This window comes from Rutidosis leptorrhynchoides, chromosome 9 (genome assembly GCF_046630445.1).
Source record: "Rutidosis leptorrhynchoides isolate AG116_Rl617_1_P2 chromosome 9, CSIRO_AGI_Rlap_v1, whole genome shotgun sequence".
Classification (NCBI taxonomy): Eukaryota; Viridiplantae; Streptophyta; class Magnoliopsida; order Asterales; family Asteraceae; genus Rutidosis; species Rutidosis leptorrhynchoides.
In genome coordinates, this window is record NC_092341.1 from 15,398,426 (window position 1) to 15,421,916 (window position 23,491).

The window sequence follows — 23,491 nt, forward strand, 5'->3', positions numbered from 1 at the left end:
ATCTGTAAAATTAATATGTTTACGACACAGAGAATATATCTGTATATGTGTTTTGTTGTGCGGTTTAATATTGTAACTATATATACCACCGAACTTAGTTTAGTAATTGATCTTAATTGTTTTTTTTTCGTGTGTTTCAAAATAATTGTTAGTTAAACAAAAAATTAATGTTGTTTGATTATTTCTATATATCTCCAAAGTTAAGAGATAAAAAGATAGGACGGATGAAGCAGTATTTTAGTGGGTATTTTCTTTTTTTTTTATTATTTTTTTTTTTTTTTGCAAGGCAAGAAAATGATTTTATTATAATGGAACAGAACAATTACAAATCCAAAGCAATTGAGCTCATGCTTAGGAGAAGACTTGCGAAAAAGAAAAACGTTACATTAAGACTCCTAAACTATTAGCCATGATCGTCATAAGCTCCCGGATTAATGAGCCATTGACTCCATATGATATTTGAGTTTCGAGACCGTCTTGTTATCCAATCGTACGCCTTGATTTGAATTTCGTTGAGAACCATTGGGACACTTCCTATCTTTTTTTGAAACACTTTTAGATTCCGATTTCGCCAAATCATATACCCACAAACCCACTCTATCGCCTTCCACATTTTCGAACTACTCTCCGGATGATTTGAGTCGATGCACCCCCTGAATAAATCGCTCATGTTCGCGTAAGGTAGACGAGACAAATTCCACCATTTGAACACCCTTGACCAAAGATCCCTCGCGAAATCACACTGAATGAAGATATGTTCCACCGTTTCAATGTCTTTGTCACATACGGGACATCTTACCGAATCCAAATCTATCCCTCTTTTATCTAGTTCAACTCTTACAGGGATTCTATTTCGCTTTGCCCTCCACACTAATAAACCTATTTTCTTTGGAATGAAGTTGACTCGATCCGTGCATTCAACCCCAATACGTGGCCCTAGGAGCTTTTCGTCAATCAATTTTGAGAGGCGATGAACTGTGAAGCTGCCGTTTTGAAGAAGATTGCACGCCCATTTGTCACTCGAACCCTCTGCAAATCTAAAGTCTTGAACCAAATTGCAAAGATTTTGGAGCTCTCCTCCCCTTCCTCTCGGGTTTCTCAAGCAATCCCACGAAAAGCTACAGCACCCAGATTCATCCTTAACACATCGATTCATTACAAGAGCGTCTTTGTTTCTATCCAAGTTGTATAGCCTTCCAAATTTGTCCTTAAGGTAATAGTCACCCAACCACTTGTCATGCCAAAATAGACAATCGTCCCCTTTACAAACAACCTTCATGAACGAGTTAGTAAATTGAATGCCGAGATTATCAATGATAATCCCGACATTGCTTATATTCTTCCATATCGCCCCCTTTCCTGACCCGATGCATGAATGACTCCCCAACCCCCCATCCCGCCCATATATACTTGAAATGGTTTTTGACCAAAGTGAGTGTTTATCATTTAAAAACCTCCACCACCATTTAGCTAGTAGTGCTAGATTTTTTGCTCTCAAAGACCCGATGTTTAACCCCCCCCCCCAAACGGACACAATACATCTTCCCATTTTACCCACGAGAGTTTTTTCTACTCTCCCGACCCGCCCCAAAAAAATAAACGACGCAAACCTTTGAGCTTGTTGATGACGCTTGTCGGAGCACGAAAAAGAGAGAAAGCATACAACGGGAGGCTACTAAGGATCGATTTGACGAGTGTTGGTCGACCCCCAAATGACATCAACTTTGCTTTCCAACTATCTAACCTCTTATGGAATTTATCTATATATGGCTCCCATTCTTTAATATTTTTCATTTTTCACCCGATAGGGACACCTAGATACGAAAACGGGAAAACTCCAACTTGGCATCCGAATCTACTTGCCATGGTTTCAACCATATTAGAACTAACACCTACTCCGAACAAACAGCTTTTTGAAACATTAACTTTTAATCCCGAAAAGATCTCGAAATATTTAAGGACCTTGAACACGTTGCAAATATTTTTTCTACTCCATTCGCCAAATATCATGGTATCGTCGGCGTATTGTAGGTGAGATATGACTACTCGATCCTTTCCTACCTCAATACCTTTAATTAAATTCACTTGGAGAGCTTGTTTTATCATTGCATTAAGTCCCTCCGCCACAATGATGAATAAATAGGGCGATAGGGGATCTCCTTGACGAATCCCCCTTCGGAGGGTGAATTCTTCGGTTAGAGATCAGTTTACAAGAATCGAGACCGACGCCGAGGAAATACACGAACTAATCCAATTCCGCCACTTTACTCTGAAACCCATTCTTTCCATGATCTTCGAGATAAAATGATGATTGATGCTATCGAACGCTTTTTCGAAGTCGGCCTTAAAGATCATGCACTTTTCTTTTTTCCTTTTCACCTCATCAATCACTTCATTTGCTACCAGGATACCGTCTAGGATAAATCTTCCTTTCATAAAAGCGCTTTGTTCCGCACTAATCACTTTGTGAATTACTTTTTGAAGTCTTTTTGATAGAATTTTTGCTAGGATCTTATAAAGACTTCCGATTAGGCTAATGGGTCGAAACTCCCCGAGGCTCAGAGGTGTCCATTTTTTTGGGATTAATGTCATAAAACATGTGTTGCACCCTCGAGATAGGGTTTCTTTACTCCAAAACCAATCTAACGCCTTTTTCAAATCATCTTTTATTAGTCAAAAAAACACTTTGAAGAATTTTAGATTAAAACCATCTGGACCCGGAGCTTTGGACGGATCACACTCCTTAATAGCTTCCCAAATCTCATCTTCTGTAAACTGCAATTCTAACCTTTCCGCTTCACCGACTTCGATTCTGTTGAATTGCAGGGAGTTGAGTGACTCCCAAACTGGATTTTCGGATGAATTTTCTTCGAACAGTTTGCTGAAGTACCCGTGGATCTCCTTTTTGATTTCTTCTGGTCTCTCGTTCCAAACCCCGTTTATATGTAAACCCCGAATACCTGAGCCATTACATCTTCTTTTAATCGATGCATGAAAAAAAGAAGTATTGTCATCCCCATCGGCATCCCACTTTGCCCGAGCCTTCTGCCTAAGCATCTCAGCTTTCTCATGTTCATTCTTTAGCCATTTAACCCTCAAGTCCAGCCATTTATCTTTCTCGGTTTCTGAAATAATACCAGCATCTGCTTTGATCTCTAAAGCCTATGTTTCTTTTTTTAAAAAATTCAATTTCCTGATCGAGACCCCCATATTTTTTTTTACTCCATTCTCTTCAATCCATCTTGACATTCTTTAGCTTATCCCTAAACTTGCAGTCATCTCGGTTACTACTTACAGTCTTATTCCATGCTTCTATCACCACCTTTTCAGCTTCCTTAGAATCAAGCCACAGATCGAAAATTTTAAATGGCTTAGGCACGAAATCAGTGAACGAGTTTCTAATAGCTATGGGACAGTGATCAGACGAACCTCGATCCAATGCTATTGCCGTGACATCTCCCCAAACTTGTAGGAATTGATCATTGACTAGGAATCGATCTAGTTTGCTGAATTTTAGTGGGTATTTAGTTATTACTATGACAACTTTTGATTTATACAAGATGATTACTATCAAACAATTTTTTTCTCGATAAAAGGTAATAACATTAAATGGATCCGATAATCAACAAATACAACTATTATAAAAGAAACCTCACACCTAGCTAAACAAGTGGCATACTTAAGTTGATCATCAAATACAACTATTACAAAAGAAACCTCACACCTAGCTAAACAAGTGGCATGCTTAGGTACAAACCTAGGAACAACTGTTTGGGTGGAACAAAATTGACAAGAAAACGTAATCATGTTTAAACCGCCAGCATAGAATAACCTAATTAACAATTGCACTAAATTACAAAAAATAAGCAGCAATAAAGTTCGGGAAAATTCTGACCACCAAGCAACATAACAAAGAAAGACCTAAAGCATATATAACGAAGCACAACGTGTCGCCGAAAGAACATTGATAATTTACCGGTCAAACAGCGTAACGAGTCTAAGGTTACAGAAGCGTTCGCCAACTTTGATTGGGATAACATTGCAAGCAAATAGAACAGACAGCTTACCCTTTCTTTCTATTAGAGTCGTAAGCTTGTTGTAGTCGGTCCTAAGGGAGAACCCTTCTGCTTACTTGCTATATCCCTGCGCCCTTGCACGGCTCGGCTCGTTCTTCGAGCCCCGCTTCCCCCTTCCCCCTCTCCCCGTTCTACCGTCTAAAACTGGCCATATGGAGTATAGCCTAGTGGTAAGACATCAGCATCCTCCCTGCTTGCAGAAATGAATGGATCAGAAGGGGGCTGGATTCTCTATTTTCAGGTCGGGCGGGAGGTGAAGGCCATAAGAGAATATTGCCCTCCCGGTAAGGAAGAGGGGAAAAAGGTCCTGTCATCTATCTCGACTATTTTCTCGAGAAGTTGAAAATCCATACCGGCTCAGAGATCTATTCTTATAATCATAATAATTAAGTTATCTTAATACTAATGCATGAATTTATCAATTTTAAATATCAATCCCCAATACTAAAATATATTAAGAAGTACTCCGTAATTTTTCTATTAGGTAGTACTCCGTATTTAGTAAGCTAGATCATCATATCATTCGTATCCACTAGTTGTTCCAACTACACACAATAAACAAATAATAAAATGATTGGCCCAAAATACGTACAAACCCACAGCTTAATTAATGGAGTATTATCTTATTATTTCATTAAATTAATATTCAACAACTAATAAAAGATAGGGTTAATCTTTGATAGGCAGTGACACCTTATTCGTGAACCTTGATAGATACTAGCGACTCCAGTGCACAACAGATGTAGATATATTGACTCACGAGAAGATTTGGCTTTTATATTTTTGGACCACAAAAATTAACCTTTTTAAAATATGCACTGATGCTTGCAATCTACAGCCTCACGAATGCATCAAGTTACTAGGTTGCACCTTTTGATTTTGTTAACTTTTTTAGGTCTTTTTTAATTAATCATTTCCGTGACTCACGTGAATTGAACCAAAGTTGCACAGGGGCACAGGGCTAATTAAGCTCAATCTTTTGAATGGATGGTGAGACTGTTTGTTTCGTATGCAAGTAATTGGTTCATATGGTTCGAGTATATCAACACGTGAACGTACACTAGGTCTTTCTACACTTTGATGGACCCTTTTAACCGTTCGTTCATTAAAAGTTGCAACTTTTAAAGATATATGATATAAATTAGTTTAATTAATATTAATTATTTGAATTGGTATATTGAAGTAGAACTTTCCGGAGAAAATTAAAAATGATCGGAACTAGAAAAAATTCGACCGCGCGTTGCTGCGGTTGTGTTCAACGCGCGGTCATATTTGTATATACGTTGTTTGGTACCTAATATATCTAGTAGGTTGGGTTGTTTGTTGGACGTGTACGTATATGTATGAAATATAGCTCGAAATATTTAGTGTTTTTTTGACGATGTCCATTTCGCGTATAGTTAGTCGCGTTGTGTTCGTAAAATAATATCGAGTTGAACGGTGGTCTCGGAAAAATTTAGCTCGCACCGAGCGAGAATATAAGGCCCGTTATTTAGTGTTTTTTAACGATGTCCGTTTCGCGCATAGGTAGTCCCGTTGTGTCCGTCTGATTTTTTCGAGTTGAACGGTGGTCTCGGAAAAATTTAACTCGGACCGAGCGAGAAGATAGGGCCCGTTAAAAATACGGGTGGAATCATTTTCTTTTGTTTTTTTTAAAATTATATATTTACGCTTTTACCCCTAAAAAGTAGAAATTTGGGGGGTCGTTTTGTATATGAAGCCGAATTTGAGGGGCCGGGTGTAGTGTGAACGCAAACTCAAAACGACATTCGGATAAAACAGAAGCTACGATTTTGCCCATGCATATTAGTATATAGGGGTAATGTCGACTTTGGGCTAGAAGCAGGGACAAAAAGGGAAGAATAAACAACAGATTAAAACTCATGGAAGTCTGATCCTATCATTTTAATGATGTCTCATGTTTTATTATATATATATATATATATATATATATATATATATATATATATATATATATATATATATATATATATATATATATATATATAGATAGTGGTAGGATCAAGAGGGAAGTAACCATTCGGGGGGAAGCGGGGGAAGCAAAAACTTTTTTTTTTTTCGTTTTTTGAAAAAACTTTGTTCACGAACATTATAGATGAGATGAAAATATGAACATTTAGTAGAGACACTTTGTGATAAATGTTTTTATTTTGGCGGAAAAACGCTCGAAGAAGTAATATATAACAATTATCGTGTTTTTCGAGCGTATTTTGAGGTTTTAGTTATTGGGGTTTAGATATTAGGGTTTAGATATTAGGGTTTATAGGGTTTAGATATTAGGGTTTAGAAATTTAGGGTTTAGGGTTTAGATTTAGGATTTAGATTGAGTTTTTAACACGAACGGTTTATAGTTTAGGGTTTAGGGTTTAGGGTTTGGTGTTTTGGGTTTATGGAATAAACCCAAAACACCAAACCCTAAACCCTAAACTCTAAATCGGGCTAAATTTTACTTCACAAAACATGAAAAAAAAATGTTCATATTCTTCACGAACAATATTATCTTGAATGTTATTTTTGTCGATCGTTTTCCCGCCTAAATAATAACATTCATCACGAAGTGTCTCTTCTAAATGTTCATATTTTTGTGTGATCTTGATGCCGGGAAAAAAAAATTCAAAAAAAACGAAAAAAAAAAAAAAAATTTTTGCTTTCCCCCGATTGGTTACTTCCCCATTGATCCTGCCCCTATATATATATATATATATATATATATATATATATATATATATATATATATATATATATATATATATAGTCAAAAGTTCAAACGAGAACTACAAAAAATGCGAGAACTATGAGAACTTTTAATTTACAAAGATTTTTACATATGAATAGATTGAATCACCCTTAAATATTGATGATGAATAAAAATGAACATAATTTTTTTTTTTTTTTTGAAAAGCAAGCAAAAAACTTTTATTCATATATCGGAGAGTTACAAAGCCCTATAACTATACAATTTAATGAGTCCGAATATGAAAACTATACACATTCATGAACGAGGAGGCCATAGACACCCCAGGACTTGAGACATCAAGCTGGGAAGAGGCAACCAGACAGTACCGCACTTGCGATGACAAAGTCGGTTGACGCTCCCCATTTAACCAAGTGAAAATGGACAACCAAGTCAAGAATGATCTAACGACTAGGACTATGTAAAGGACATGTTACAATTAACCAATGCCAGATCTTTGATGATTCGAGGAGATATATGAGACGGGATTGATTAGCCATTGATGCCACATAACCGTTGATTTTTTGTGTCTTTTGGATATCCATGCGAATGATTGTGTTTGGATTTCAGATAAAATTGTGGCGGTGCACCATTCTTTTTTGCCGAAAACCTTAAGATTCATGTATTTCCAGATGATGTAAGTGGATGCCCATTTAACGGCTAGCCAAATGTTGGAACTATTTTGTTGTGTAGTGAGGGACTGATCACTTAAGATTATGTCACGGAGATTGGTGAAGGTGTCTACGGGGAGGTTCCACCAAAAAATGAACATAATATAGTCCGAAAAAACTTATATTTTGCCTATATAATCAAATATATAATTTCACGTTCACAAGTGCATATTTGTTTGTGTAACATATGAACAATTCATATAATTAACAATTTAACATGTAATTTGTAGTAATGAACATATGTTTGTTAATAATATGCGCATTTATTAACATTTGCATGCAATTTGTTGCATTTCAATGCATTAAAAACTATGAAAATAAGAAGTTCTCGCAGTTATCACATTTTTTGTAGTTTTCGTTTGAACCTGCCCATATATATATATATATATATATATATATATTCTAGTTATTAGTCGGATGTTCATTCAGCAATCTCTTTATCCGTCGAAGAGAGAGAGAACTTTCTCTACTTTTTGAAGTGTATCACTCTGGATGGAGAAATGACTTCTCTTTATTCAAAGATATGGAAATGATTGTCTACATCTCACCTCCTCATACACCACGCATGTGATTTTTGGTTTTATTGTTGTTGTTGTGTTAAATGATGTAAGGTAGTTTTTATATATATGATCGAACAAAACGTTTAATATTGTTTAACAGTGACGAATCTTAAACACAATTTTTGAAGGGGCATATCTTGATCATAATTTGAGGAAGACCAACATAATATACGATCACTATTATAATTATAATAAATGATATAGCTTATAGCTTATTATATATACTCCATGTAGAACAAATACAAGTTTAAAATTAATGTTTGTTTAATTTACATGTATATGTATTTTATAGTTAAATTAAATTATCAAGTCCAAATTATAATGTTGCAAGTGTCTAAAGTCAATGAATCAGCTTAAATGTTTGTGAAATATTCTACAAAGCATTAATATTAACTAAAATTTTGAGAGGACCATGACTCATCCATGTACTCCCAAAAATATGCTATTGCTTGATAATGTAGGTGTTTTAAAATTGTTTATTTTACAGTGACAAAAAGTATTTAACATATTATATATTTCATATGTTAAATCGAGAAAAATTTAATTATCATTTACATATGTTTATTTGAACATATAAAAATATGTTTAAACCTTAATTGATTCGCACTAAATTATACTCCTATTTGGTTGTAACAAGTTAATTGTCATAAATAAACTTCTCATCTATGTAAAAAAATATTACTCTCTCCGTCTCATTCTAATAGTCTTTGTTTAACTTTTCAACTCTTTCTTTACTAATTTTGACTTAAAATATATTTGTTTGTGTTATGTATTATTTAATAACCATTATATAAATGAAAACACATTTAAAGCCTAATACATTCATATAAATTTAATCAAGTAATACATAACATAAACAAATATATTTTAAGTTAAAGTTGATAACGAAAGACTTGAAAAGTCAAACATGGACTATTGGAATGAGACGGAGAGAGTAGCATGTATAATATAGAATTTTTAAGCGTAAGGGGTTAATGCATTGTTGGTGACATGACTTCTCATAAGAGAGGTTTGCGGTTCGACTCTCATGTTCTGCAAAAATATATTCTTTTGTGGTTACCCGCTCATTTCATGAACCTCTGAGGTTTCGAACATTTATGTGTTTGAGCCTCACCCGAAAGAATTTTACCATGGGCATCGGTGAAACCAGAGTGGGGCAGGGGGCACCTGCCCCCACTGAATTTGAAATTTTTAAGGTTAAAATTTTGAATTTTTCTTTTTGCCCCGCCCCAAAAGTCTATGACCCAAAAGCCTCTATCTTTTTCATTGTTGAACTCTATACATTGAAGAAAAAAATGTTGTACTTTGTTTAAAAGTCTTCATATTTTTCTCTCAAATTAAAAGCACATGACCTAAAATGTTGTATTTTGTTCAAAATTCTCCATATTTTGCCTTCAACCCCCAAAATGTTGTATTTTTGCATGAAAGACTGGAAGAAAAAAATTTAATGTGAATGTGAACACTATTAAAAAACTTTTCACCTCTGGCGAAAAAAAATTAGTGCCGCCACTGACCACGGACGATGCCCGTATGGATTCATTGTGGGATTTTCCTCTTGAGGGGCTGTAGGAGTCGTAGGACTGTAATGGTTCATCAAAGAAATAATAGGTGAGGTGAGTTCCAACATCGCATTTAGTTCGATTGTGATACCTAACCGCCATTAAATAAATAAATAAATAAATGATAATAAAACTTGTAATAATAATAATAATAATAATAATAATAATAATAATAATAATAATAATAATAATAATAATAATAATAATAATAATAATAATAATAATAATTTAGGTTATTTATTATAATTTTATTGTTCTAAAATCCAAGTAAAATTGATCCAAATCCAATGTAAAAATGTTTTACAAAAGTCTATCCGGTACTATAGGTTTTTTCAGTGTTTTAAAAAGGCCAAAATCTCCTTCTGCTACAATAAACAAACGACACTCTGTATATAACAAAAGGGAGGTGATCCTCACACACTTTATTTTGATCCATATACACTTTTTCATAAATTGACCATTCTACCCTTGTTTTAAATTTAAATAAACTACCTCCAAGTATTTTATCTTAGCCCCTTTCTTCCCCTCTACTGCTAAAAATATTCTTTTACCAAAATCTGCTTTTTCCAGTTTCCACCCTAATACCAAATTTTACGAAAGTTAATCCTCGGGCCGATATATATACAAGGATTTCATGAAACAAAAAAAACGTGCAACAAAAATTTAATAATCTGATAATTAAACATCCTTTTAAAGATTACCGGCATCAGACAACAATATTTATGAGATTGATATTTTTTTTTTTGGAACGGCAAAATTATATTAAAAAAGCTTAGCAAGGAGCTAAGTAAATTACAAGAAATACATAGGCGAGCGTAACCACGAAGTCCAATTTAAAAAGGTTATTTAAATTGCCGATATATATGAGATTGATATGATGATTCACTTTCGTAACTATGACCGAAGTTTAAAAAAGGTGTGAGGATCAAAATATATAGGTTTTAAACAAAAATCCCTTGTAACTATGGAGGTTAACATGCGATGACTCTGGACAACTTACAAAACGAGTAGTCGTACTAAGATTAGTCGATCAGCTCACAATCCAACTCGAAAACGTAAATAAAAAAAACTATATACACATGCAAATTATATATGAAATTACAATGAAAAAATTTGGTAAAATTCTTGATTTCTAGTGCATGCCCATGCATTCTTTTCATTAAATAATATTGAACATATTCATTATGTTCACACCAACCTAAGAAGTTGACATTACATTCATGATTAAAAATGTCCAACATTTATTTAACAATGACATGTGAATGACCATGGTTCACAACACTCGTCTTTATCCTCCTCCTTTTCTCATTATAAATAACCTTCCCATGTTACTTCCCTTCTACACTAAGCTAACAATTCATCATCAAACTCTTTACATATATTTTCCACTTTCAGTACTACCTTCTAATTAAGTGTTCATTTATTTACTACATTCCAACATGGCACCTAATTGTGACACCATTGTAAGCTCATACAGTCAGCCACAGGCGTTTAGCAAGCCACCAAGACTATCGTCTGATGGCCTTAAACGCACAGTGTCTGACATGTCATTTGAATTGAGCAAAGAAGCGATCGATATCAAGTCATTGACCACTATATCTGAGGTGGTTGAGGCTAAGTGTGAATGTTGTGGCATGATCGAAGAGTGCACACCCGAATACATGGAAAAGGTTCATAACCGGTTCTTAGGGAAGTGGATTTGCGGGTTGTGTTCTGAAGCCGTTAAGGAAGAAATGGAGAAAAACGGTGGGAATAAAGAAGAGGCATTGAGTAGTCACATGAACACTTGTTTTAGGTTCAATAAACGTGATAGAGCCTATCCGGTTTTAGCTCAAGCCGAAGCCATGAGAGACCTATTGAAGAAGACTAGACTACGGACTAAATCTTTGAGCCCGAGAGAACATGGTCCGATCAAGAAAGGTGGCATTGCTAGAAGTTCAAGCTGCATCCCTGCAATAACTAAAGATATCAACGGTGTCAATGCGCAATAAACTAATTAATTCCGGAGTATCATTCACTTCACTAAGGTTTTATATTATAACTTGTCGAAATATTAATAGGATTTGATGGTAGTATTAGTATGGCTTAACTTCGATACGCTCAAACGTTACACTCGTATAGGGACAAAGAGCAAAACATGTTCCTAGATGGGTTTTTATCGAAAATTTGTTAAACCAAACACAAGACAATATCCAACCAACATATGTTGACCCGATTTCAGGGTTTTTTTCAGGTGTTGGTTGTTTTTAAAAGGTTTGGTATGTCGTCCATTATTTTCCAATTGTAACTGTAATTGTACTATGTTATTGTTTGTGTCGTGATCGAGTGTCAATTAATTCTTGTAAAGTGTGTTTTGTAAGTTGTAACTAATTTGAAGCTAAAAGGGTGAATGAATTTGTTTTTCAATACCATATATGTAATCGATTGATTGTTTTTAACTAGTTGTGGAGCCCTCGCTTCGCGTCGGGGGCTCCGTTTTGAATGCGAGTTAAAAAAAAAAGTCTTGATCTATTTTGTAAAAAAGATTTTTTTTTCAACATCTAACATTGAAGGGTTGTTCCTTTTGTGAAAGTTGCTTCTTTTAGCGTTCGGGTTTTATTTTAAAAAAAAAAGTTAGTAAAGTGGGGGTTCGATTTGTATTTTAATAAAAGTTAGGGGGTTAAGTTTGTGAAATTTGGAAAAAATATACGTATAAAGTGGGAGTTCGATTTGTATTTTAATAAAAGTTAGGGGGTTAAGTTTGTGAAAATTGAATATTAGTAAAAAAAAAAAAAGTTAGTAAAGTGGGGGTTCGATTTGTATTTTAATAAAAGTTAGGGGGCTAAGGTTGTGAAATTTGAAAAAAATATACGAATAAAGTGGGGGTTCGATTTGTATTTTAATAAAAGTTAGGGGGTTAAGTTTGTTAAAATTGAATAAATTGATTGTTTTTAACTAGTTGTGGAGCCCTCGCTTCGCGTCGGGGGCTCTGTTTTGAATGCGAGTTAAAAAAAAAGTCTTGATCTATTTTGTAAAAAAGAATTTTTTTTCGACATCTAACATTGAAGGGTTGTTCATTTTGTGAAAGTTGCTTCTTTTAGCGTTCGGGTTTTATTTTAAAAAAAAAGTTAGTAAAGTGGGGGTTCGATTTGTATTTTAATAAAAGTTAGGGGGTTAAGTTTGTGAAATTTGAAAAAAATATACGTATAAAGTGGGAGTTCGATTTGTATTTTAATAAAAGTTAGGGGGTTAAGTTTGTGAAAATTGAATATTAGTAAAAAAAAAAAGTTAGTAAAGTGGGGGTTCGATTTGTATTTAATAAAAGTTAGGGGGCTAAGGTTGTGAAATTTAGAAAAAATATACGAATAAAGTGGGAGTTTGATTTGTATTTTAATAAAAGTTAGAGGATTAATGTTTTAAAATTGAATAAAGGAATAGTACTATTGGTTTTAGCATGCGTTTTAGATATAGGTATATAATATAATTTATTCTTAAAAAGTACTTTAGTCTTTTAATGTTCAAGCTATCATGTGTCTTCAATATGTCATCATGTTTCTTTAATGACAAACTGGCTTGATCTAAACGGGTAAACGAATAAGATATTTAAATATGCGAGAAGAGGCTTGATTTAACGGGTAAACGAATCAGATTCTTAAATATGTGATTGGAAGACTAGTACCAAGTATATTTTACTCAGGAGTACTAAACTTAATCAGGTTATTCCATGACCGTTAACAATAATGATGCTAGTTAGTTACTATGAATAGATACGTATACATTCATCTTTATATTCGAACTTAATATGTCAAACTAAATTAGACGTTTGGCCTTAGCTGTATCGAATTAGCTCATCATCCTTAAAGCTACAAGTTCAATTCGTTTACCGTTCAAGGACAATAGTTTAGGGTTAAAGAAACCCATAACGATATCACATTTGGTTAACTTTTTACGTCAAGACTCAAGATCAAGAAGTCGCAGTACTAAATGCTCATCGAAACAGTTCATAAAGCAGAAATAACAACACAAGTAATTAAACAAATGAAAATCATAGAAACAGCAGTAGCTAGTTGTCATTAACATACATAAAACAGGGATACAAATCACAAGTAACAAAAGGATCAAGTTGTGCTACACGAAAACAAAGCTTAGTTCAAAAGATGCAATTGTATCCAAAAGTAAGTTTTCATCTTACTTGTTAATTAAAGATAATTAAGTTTAAACAAATGACCAGTTGATAAACATAAAGCAGATGCAGTGAACATTTTCTTCTTCATCCAACACCTTCCATGCCACTGCTCTCTCATAAGACACCGGTCTCCCCATGCTCGATAAACATATCCCCCCTTGAAGACACGCAAAACCCTGTAATAATTAAAAGAAACAATTATTATTAAATAATAATTAATCTTCTTGTTCTTTAGATAAATAATAATTTAATGAGTTCCGATATAGTTAATTACCTGTTGCATAATTTGCGGAAACTCGGAGTAAAGACTTTTTCTTCCATGTTCATCAAGAATCTTTTCCAGAGTGATTTCTTGAAGCGCGACTAGTGTCGTTTCAAGCATATCAAGCCCTGCCTGGTTCGCAAAAGTGAAAACTGGCAACGCCTGCATCAAACGGTAGATATGTCACAATATACGTGACTACAGATAACCAACGGTACGATAAAAATATGTTATTTTGCACATCTTTACATGACGTGGAACTTTTTGTTAAACTGCTGACACTTGCACATCTCGGAGTACTCGGTCGGGACTTTTTAGGGAGTACTCGGGAACTCGGGGAGTACTCGGTCTTTTGACCAAGTTTGACTTTGACTGATTTAGTGAGTGTTGACCATTTTTGACTGATTTCCCGAGTAATCTCGGGTTTTGGCTGAGTTTTGACCGATTTTCTGAGTAATCCCAAATTTTTGCCGAGTAATCTCAGGTTGCAAAAATCGATTACTCGCCAAGTGATTCCGAGTTTTGCAACAATGCGAAGAATTAGGAAGTCTAAAGTCTATTTTATGATACCGTTGCGTGTACACATACTTTGAGGAATACTCTTTTGAGAAAATACATAAAGTTGGGTGGAATGGTAAATTTAGAAGTAACTTAATTTAGAAATCAACATTCTTTTTAGAATAAACCAAATTTAATAATAGAAGATTTACTTTGGGAAATATAAATTTTTTGTAATTGCAACATTAGTTAGTAGTCAAATGGCAAAAATTAAGTTAAAGCGCACCTTAAGAGAGCAGCACATGATAGCATCCGAATGGTGCCAAAGAGACTTAAGAATCGATTCATTTCCCTGGCCCACACCTTTAAGTAGCTCGACACCCAAGTAACATCGATAACTACGTGCAATCCAACGAGCTAGAGTATGCGCTTCAGGGGGGCCCGCAGACGCCTGCAAAACTCCATTAGGGTTCAGATGAGATGGCGACAACGCCAACGCCACTCGTTGAACCGACGAGATAATGGTTCGCACATATTGACGAGCCATCGATGCTACACTTTCTTGCATGTGGCTCTCAAACGCAAATTCAAATGCTATTGTCATCACTGATCTTGTTGTCCCGCTAGCCACGTTATGATCGCCAGATAACTTATTCCCGGGCCCACCTATCTCTAAAGCCGAAGCAAGATCAAGTGTTCGGTTCGGACTTGATGTTTCCTACATATATTATTAATATCACATAACAAACATTGTGGCCAAAAAAGATTATATAAAAGGGACTAATTGTGTAAAAATGCTAACTTTGCCAGAATCGAGAGGAATAATGCGAAATCCGGAAGGCAATAGAGGAGCATCGTCAGCAAACGAAGAATCGATCGGAGCGAATATAAGTTCGGCGCACATGCCGACAGCATTTTCATCCATTCCACTGCATAACTATATAAAATATACGTGCTTTATAAGCAACATATACGGTCTTATTCACAAATCGAGATTATAAATTAATGAAGGCGAAACATACTTGAAGCAGAAACATGTCTCTTGGCATTAATGCATCTTCAAGACGATGCTCAACGCCCTCCAATTTGATAACTTCCAATAACTATAAAGTAATATTAAAAAGAAATTAAATTAAATTAAACTTAAATTTATCTTCAGACAAAATTCACAAACAAAAATACAACTTTAAGCTTTAATGGAGTATATCAAACATGATTTAACTTACCTCTTCATGTTCAAGTGTGTGTGCAAGAGGAAGAATAACTTGACCTCCATAATTACCGATGTGGGACCCGGGAACGTTACACGGTCCAAGTTTGACCGCTGCAGCAGAGTAAGCATCGATATTGTTGTCTGCCCATTCTGACCGATGCTCCCTTAAGAACCTTAAGAGCAGAGCTGGGGGAACATTCTACCAAAAAAAAAAAAAAAACGGTTATGCGGTTAGAAAATTCTGACCTGTAAACGCTGACGGGGCAAAATCAATAACTAACCTGTAACAACATAGATGCTTTTGCACACAGTACAGAATTACTGACAGGTGTGTAACCATTTCCGAAAGATAGATTCAATCCCATAAGCTTTTCGGGAGACGAGTTCACAAGGATAGTGACATCATCGATGCCGTCATTATCGATCATTGACCAACCTTCGTCTGTAAACCCGTTAACAGCTTCATTGAAACCCCTGACAATAAAAACACATCAAGTTTAACGGCTAAAAACCCTGGATAATTACTAACAAGTGCACAACATGTTTCTACACCGTTCACCTAGGTCAGTACTCGGTTTTTGCAACTCGGGGAGTTCTCGGCAAGTACTCAGTCAAACTAGGCCAAAGCTCGGGATTACTCGAGAAATAGGTCAAAATTCGGTCAAAACTCTGCCAACACTTGGGATTACTGGGGAAATAGGACAAATTAACCAAAGTCAAACTTGGTCAACATCCGAGTCGAGTATTCCCGGAGTTTTTGAGTACTCCTCAAAAATAACCCGACCGAGTACTCACCAAGTAGCGAGTTTTGGAACCTCGAGCGTTTACTAAAATGTGTAATCACTTTTAACTAATTTTCCTAATAACTGTGCAAATAATTAGTAATTACATAGCAATCACGTATTTGTTGTAGTGAAACTTGTTAAAATGGCGTTGACATAATTTACCTGCTTAACCTTTGGCTGAGTGCTCTTAACGCTGCAGGCCTTCGGCCCCAATTAGGGGCATTGGATTGAGAAGCTTCTTGAGCTATCTGCCTGAGTTGGCGTAAAGCCTGTTGAAAATCGACTATGTAATGCATCTAATCACACTATGATAAAGAAAAAAAAAACGTTAAGAAAAAGGAATTAAAATGCAAAATACCATCATTGTTGTTTTCTGAGCATGCACGGTTGACGATTCATATAACGGGCGCAGCACTTCTGGCACACTCCATGCCTATCGTAGAATCACAATTATAATTATAATTATAATAACTTAAATCCAAATAATGAAGAAAAATATATATTTTATTTTTTTATATAAAGTATGATCTACCTACCTCTAAGCTCATATGATCGACAATATGAATAATCGAACCACCTCCTTCACAAGGTCTGATAAGATACCCACTAGGCAACACTTCACCTCGCACAAAGTTTTGAACCGATGGCATGCTCGGACCATTTTGAGTGTTCGGTAGTGATCTTTCGCAAACCTACACATCCAACCATATAACACATATTTGAGTGCAACAAAGAAACGTAGAATAAAAATATAATTCTTTATAAAATTTAATTAGAGTATACCACTAGACTGCCGTCTTCTGTAGCAGAAGTATAACGCAGCAGCCAGAAATCACGAGCAGTAGCCAAAGTAGTTGGTGCATAAAGCTACACCAACAAATAAAATTCAAAATCAGAATATTCTAAAAGTATGAATAAAGCAACATTTCTTAATAAGATTATGCAAAGTTTTGAAACGTTTGGTTAATAAACTTCTGCATAAATTTTGATTAAAATCTAGTAATCATTAATAGCATATATTATCTCACACACCTGCATGTAAATAAGCTCAATGGTTCCACCATTGGCAGTGGGTAACAAGTTAACCACGTCAACAGCTCGACAATCACGATACCACGAGGGGCGATCCTTGAGGATCTCAGCAACCTGAAACAAACAATGTGTCTTCAAACTTTAGCCGATAGCCAGTTTTATCCGGCTTTACAATTTATTTTTAGCACTTTATTTTTAGTGAAGATCACATTTACTCACCCTTGTAGGCTCAAGACTGGCCAGGCCGCAACCACGTGCTGCCACACCAGTGCAACCATGAGAAATAGCGACGATTCCAATGGAATCCGGACCAGGCTACATATTAAAAATTTAAGTCAGAACAATAATAATAATTATAATCATAAATATTATAAATTACACAGAAGAAATATCATGATATGTATATGTATACCTTCATTCCAGGCATTTGGACCCACTCAACGGCGGTTCCAGTAGCCTTAGATAAAAACTCTGTTAAAGTTTCTTCAGCGATGGACAAAAGTCTTGAAAAACAAAACATTCGAGTTTAAGTAAGATTACATAACAAATAACAAGATATATTTAAAAAAATAAAAAATAAACAGAACCAACAAATTGAATGCATTTTCACTGACCCAGCAGGACTAGCATCCTTTGGAGGAGTCAAATGATGACTTGTCACCACCGATTCACAACTCGTATCTTTTGTAGCAAGTGTCTTCTGTATTACCCACAAACATTACTTTCAGAAAATACAATACGTATGTGTATGACGTGTGATTCGTATGAAAAATGATGCTTACATTGGGAGTTTTCTGTCGAAAATAACCATTTTCATACACCAAATGTGACACTTGTTTCTGCAATCGATCGTTTTCTTCCATCAGGAGCTTGTTCATGGCTGAAAGTTTGCGGTTCACACCTTGAAGGCGCGAAGCCTCTTTCCTCTGTTTTTCTCTACATCTATACAAGAAACAAATGAACATAATCTTCATAAAAATCAAAAGCTATAAACTGTAAATACAAAATAAAGATTTGCACACCCATTTAAAAATCTTTACAAATACATAGAAAAATTCAAGTTTTATAAAACTATGACCTTGAAGCATAAAAATAAAGATTTAAAAACCATTTTACAAAAGCGAAGAACTCTAGACTAAAAAAGCCTACACCTTGGACAGGAAAATTACAGATTTTCATACCCATTTAAAATCTCCACATAACCTCAAAAACTTAAGATCAAAAAGCAATGAACTTGAACACAAAAATAATATTTGCACAGCAATTTTAAAAACCTTAAAAAAAATTCATACATTAATAAACCTACGAACTTCAACAAAAACTAAGACTCCCACACCCATTAAAGAATTATGTAAATAAACATCAAGAAATCTACACTTAAAAATCTACAGGTACTTTCTAACCCATTTATCCCTACAACAAAACCATTATTTCAACACTTTCAAAGGTATGAACTTTAAGTACAGACAAATCAAGATTTGTACACACATTCAAGAATCTTCACAAAAACATCAAATATTTAACACCTACAAAACTATGAACTTAAAGCATATATATTACAGAATAGTAAAGTTTTAGTTATACCTTCGATTTTGGAACCAAACTTTGATCTGTTTAGGTTCAATGTTAGAGAGAATAGGGCATTCACGGATGAGTTGCTGACGGCGTATAGAACTTGGTTTTGGGCACTCATGATATAACCTTTCTAGGGCTTCAACTTGTTCAGGTGTGTATCTAACATACTTCCCATTATCAAGTATTGCCCCTTTACCATCTTTGCATGACATCGCCATCATCATTTTTTTCTTAACAAAACTTAAAAATGTCACAACTTTAACCTTCTTTAATGATAAAAACTAATACCCTTTTGTTAATATCCTCTAAACTTCAAGAAAAATGTATCTTTTTATGCTTTCATTCAAAACCCTACAATAGATATAGCAATTTGTATCTATTTTACCTTTTTACTATCGTCCCTAACCTTTGAAACATCTTGAATTCTTGAGTTCAAAAAGATAAGGATATTAACGTTTTTGAACCAAAAGACATGATGGGGTGGAGTAAATGAAAGATCTTGTGAGAAGATTGTGTGAAATTGATGAGCTTTTTAAGAACCCTAAAAAAATTTGTGAAAAAGGAAGAGAAATAGGTTAGTGGGGTTTAGGAGTGTAGGGTTGATATGATATGATGGACTGGGTGGGATTAGGATTAGCCTATTTGCTGGTTGCTACTTTGCTTTTATTAGTAACAGAGTATATATTTTATTTTTTTACTTTTAATTGAAAAAAAAAAAAAACTATACTTTGTTGTTTTAACTGTCACCTATATATGATACTATGCTGGCAGGTGAGAGTGTAAGACTGTTGAAGTCTGAATCTGTCTGCTTACACCATTAATTTTGGATTTTGTTTTGTATCTTTGAATCTTTGATGCGTCCCCCTCCCTACATCCATGATGCCTAATCCTTATGCTCAATTTACCAATTTGCCATTAGTTCTATATTGCACAACATTCAACTTTACAATTAGTTTGGATTGCACAACATTATTGTGCAAAAAACATGAATTTGTAATTTATCAAAAAATTTCCTTAAACTATACGGAGTATATTAAAAGTATTAAGTATTATAGCATGGCTGGTCCCAAGAATTTAACTGCCAGAAAAAAAGACCCTTAAGCTTTATATAAGGTATTTAAAAAAGGTTTTTAGACACTGACGAATAATATAATCTATTTAAAAATAAGCTCATTTGGGCCTTGCTAGAATGCTGTTTGGCTTTAATTTATTTTTTAAGCTTTTTTATTGTTGTTTTCGTGCCTATTATGCTTCGCCTTCACTGATTCAGTTGTGTTCCCTAATTCCATGATTCTCAAATCTTCTTATTTGTATATATATGAAATCCTGACCCCCTGAAAATCATGGGTCCTAATCAGTTGATCACTTTATTTCCACTCCCGACCTCCCATGTATTATAGAGTATACACTATATCATGGTAATGCATATGTATTACTGTATTAGTATAATTTGGTGGTACATCAATTATTACTCTTATACAAGCCATTTTAGTTTTATATATGGGAGGTAATATTTCCACTCCTATTTTTTATACTTTCATCATTATTTTTACTTCTTATACATTCACTATTATTTTACGTTACTTTTTAATGAATTCTTTTCAATAAATTCTAATAAGAAAATCGTTTAATAACTATTTAGAGGTAATTAAGATAATTTGAGTTGACCTATCAAAAGTGTTAGTCCGTATTAGTGAAAGAATGATACATATCAATATACCAATACTTATCACAGGTTAAAAAAAAAAAAAAATATGAAAACAAATAATTCACGTGGTCGATAATCAAAAACAGAATAGTTTTGAGTATTTAATAACTTGTATCCGAACATCTAGCGTAACATAGAGTTCTAAGTAAAAATTACAGTACTACCTTTATAGATATGTAAAGGAGAACAGATTATGTTGATTTAAAAGGTTAAATGGTATTCTTAGTTTGAACTATTACAGAGAATGGCATGGTAGGTAAATATATTGAAATTGAGAGATGAAAGCGTAGGGTAATGGAGATTTAATAGTATATAAGCCATAAGGACAAATAGGAGCGAGGTAAAGAGAACACCATCATTGTTTTTTATGCATGCGCCTCGATTTCTACATGTATTTTATACTTGTACTCCTACTGTGATATGTAATATGTTACTTCTTTTTTTAAAGCAAAAGATAGGATTTTTACATCAACCAATGCCAACTCCATTCAAGGATACTACATAAACTTCCAAGTTAATTAGTCGTTGATGTCAAAGAATCAATGCCTTCTTTAATCTCTCAAAAATTCACTTTCACTTAAAACTATTAATTTGAATCTCGAACAGTATTGCCGAGGGATCCTATTAATTCGAGAACAATTTGTGATTTCTATACTTTCAAATAGTATATTCAGTTATTCACACACCCATCTAACAACTTGCTAAACTTGTTTATCCGAAGATGTTATGTTAATGTTATGAAGTACCCGTTAATTATATTTTGGTTAATAGATGGATATAGTTGATTGTCTTACATTGCTCGATGAAAGAAAATGAAGGGCGAACTCTTTTGGTATAAAATGTTAAAATGAGTTTATTCCACATTGGTAGATGGAAGAATGTGTGGGTGAATTATTTGATTATAAAAAAAGGTTATGGGCATATACTTTCAATTTGTATCAATCAATACGATTTAGGCATTTGAAAATTTATTTCTTTTTTATTCTTGTTTGAGAGTTGTATTAGTTAAATCTTTTGAGAGTATAGTTGGCTAAAAAGAGTTGTCTATGTCATTGTAACAATTTACGATATAATGAATTTATCTTTTTGAGGCTCGTGTTTTTTTTCTGATTTTTGAGTTTCCACATTAAATTCTTGTTTCTTTAACGAGATTTGATGTACATAAATTGATGGGAGAATCAATTTTGGCTTGTGACAAAGTCAAGTCAAGGATGTGTTGATTCAGTGTGGGTTACACGAGGAATCGAGAGGTAAATCCACATTTGCTTATGCCTTCTTGATATCAGCTAAAAAGTCACGTTTTCACCCCGGTATTGAGGCCCAAAAACAATAAAGTTCCAAGCTTTATCGCAAAAATAATCGCTTTGTCGGAAGAAATTGAAGATCAAGTGATTACAAAGCCGGTGCAAAAAGAATCAAGAGAATCTGAGCTAAAACTAAGATTCTAGAGCGAAAACGGTGAAAGATAAGTTACGGCCCCGGAAATCAAGTTACGATCCAGCAAAAATAGCAGATCAGGGCAGGCCATCCGGCTTGCCGTACGGCCTGCCATGTATGGATACGGCCTGCCATGCATCCGGGCACAATAAACGGGATGTCCTGCCATACGGCTTGCCATACGGCTTGCCATACGGCCTACCAGCCGTATGCAGGCAAAATCCAACTCTATTTAAAGGGCATTTTTCATCCATTTTTACACACACTTCAATTCACTTCTCTCACTCTCTTTCTACAATATTAGTCATACTTTCAAGGTCTTCGACTCCGTGCGAAAAACCTAATACCCGGAGAAGAACGTCGAAGATTGTATTAGGAGCGGTCTGGAGTTTGAAGTTTTCACTTTTATATTCAGAACTCGTTTAATCTAGTGGTACTTCTATCATTTATCTTTATATAATGTCTTTTATTATTATGCTTTGTGATATTGTTACCATGATTAGCGAGTAGCTATCTTTAGTGTATCATGTATGCCATGATGTAGTCAGTTATAATGTCGAAATAATATTATGGTTTGTGTATGTTGTTAAGATGTATTTCGATTATGCTTTAAACTCAATTGCTTTTCCAACTAATAGAACGTACTTATCGGCTCTGTTATTGGGAAGTCGCGAACTCCGATTCAGAGTCCACTATCTGTGTCACCCCTTGGTAAGTGAAGTCTATCGGATACAACGTAAGTTTGACTGAGGCACACCGGTTGTAGTAAGTCCACCGAGCCTTGGATTCCGACTGAGGACTCTTTCATAGTGAAACATCTAACTAGGCCCCTAGTACATTGTCGGTCTTAGACCATGCTAGTGTAGTCACCAAGCATATAAACTTCGTATGTGCATGCTGAAGCACAACGGTTATTGTAAGCTGTACCTCTGCTAAGTAAGGCCATGGAACCCGGTCAGTGCTGATTAGTACACTTCACCATAACGCGGTCTCAAACATTGCACCTCGCTTGAGGGATTCTTAGTTAATTAAGGAACTGTTTGTTTAAACACATAAAGGATTGGACTGTTAGGATAACTGAACGTGTTCATGAAAGTCACACAGATATGGCATACCATGTATTCTATTATGCTTAAGAAAGTTTAGACCTCTGTGGAATGTTAATACGTCACCCAACCGAGTCACTCAATTGGAT

General features: G+C 34.7%; 2 protein-coding genes across 2 annotated transcripts; one reads left to right on the forward strand and one right to left on the reverse strand.

Annotated features, from left to right (window-relative positions):
* The first annotated feature begins 10,978 nt into the window (after positions 1-10,978).
* LOC139867216 (uncharacterized) lies at positions 10,979-12,032 on the forward strand. Its single transcript, XM_071855547.1, has one exon. The coding sequence runs from the start codon at positions 11,061-11,063 to the stop codon at positions 11,610-11,612; it is 552 nt and encodes a 183-aa protein (XP_071711648.1). The 5' UTR covers positions 10,979-11,060; the 3' UTR covers positions 11,613-12,032.
* Positions 12,033-13,655: 1,623 nt separating this feature from the next.
* LOC139865914 (homeobox-leucine zipper protein ATHB-15-like) lies at positions 13,656-19,758 on the reverse strand. The gene is made up of 17 exons (XM_071854021.1): positions 19,161-19,758; positions 18,359-18,518; positions 18,191-18,276; positions 17,989-18,079; positions 17,796-17,891; positions 17,577-17,690; positions 17,328-17,411; positions 17,081-17,236; positions 16,903-16,977; positions 16,707-16,813; positions 16,041-16,233; positions 15,773-15,958; positions 15,569-15,649; positions 15,349-15,483; positions 14,833-15,264; positions 14,061-14,210; positions 13,656-13,962 (listed from the first exon to the last, which is right to left on the reverse strand). The coding sequence occupies exons 1-17, from the start codon at positions 19,373-19,375 to the stop codon at positions 13,816-13,818; spliced, it is 2,508 nt and encodes an 835-aa protein (XP_071710122.1). The 5' UTR covers positions 19,376-19,758; the 3' UTR covers positions 13,656-13,815.
* Between the last annotated feature and the right edge of the window lie 3,733 nt (positions 19,759-23,491).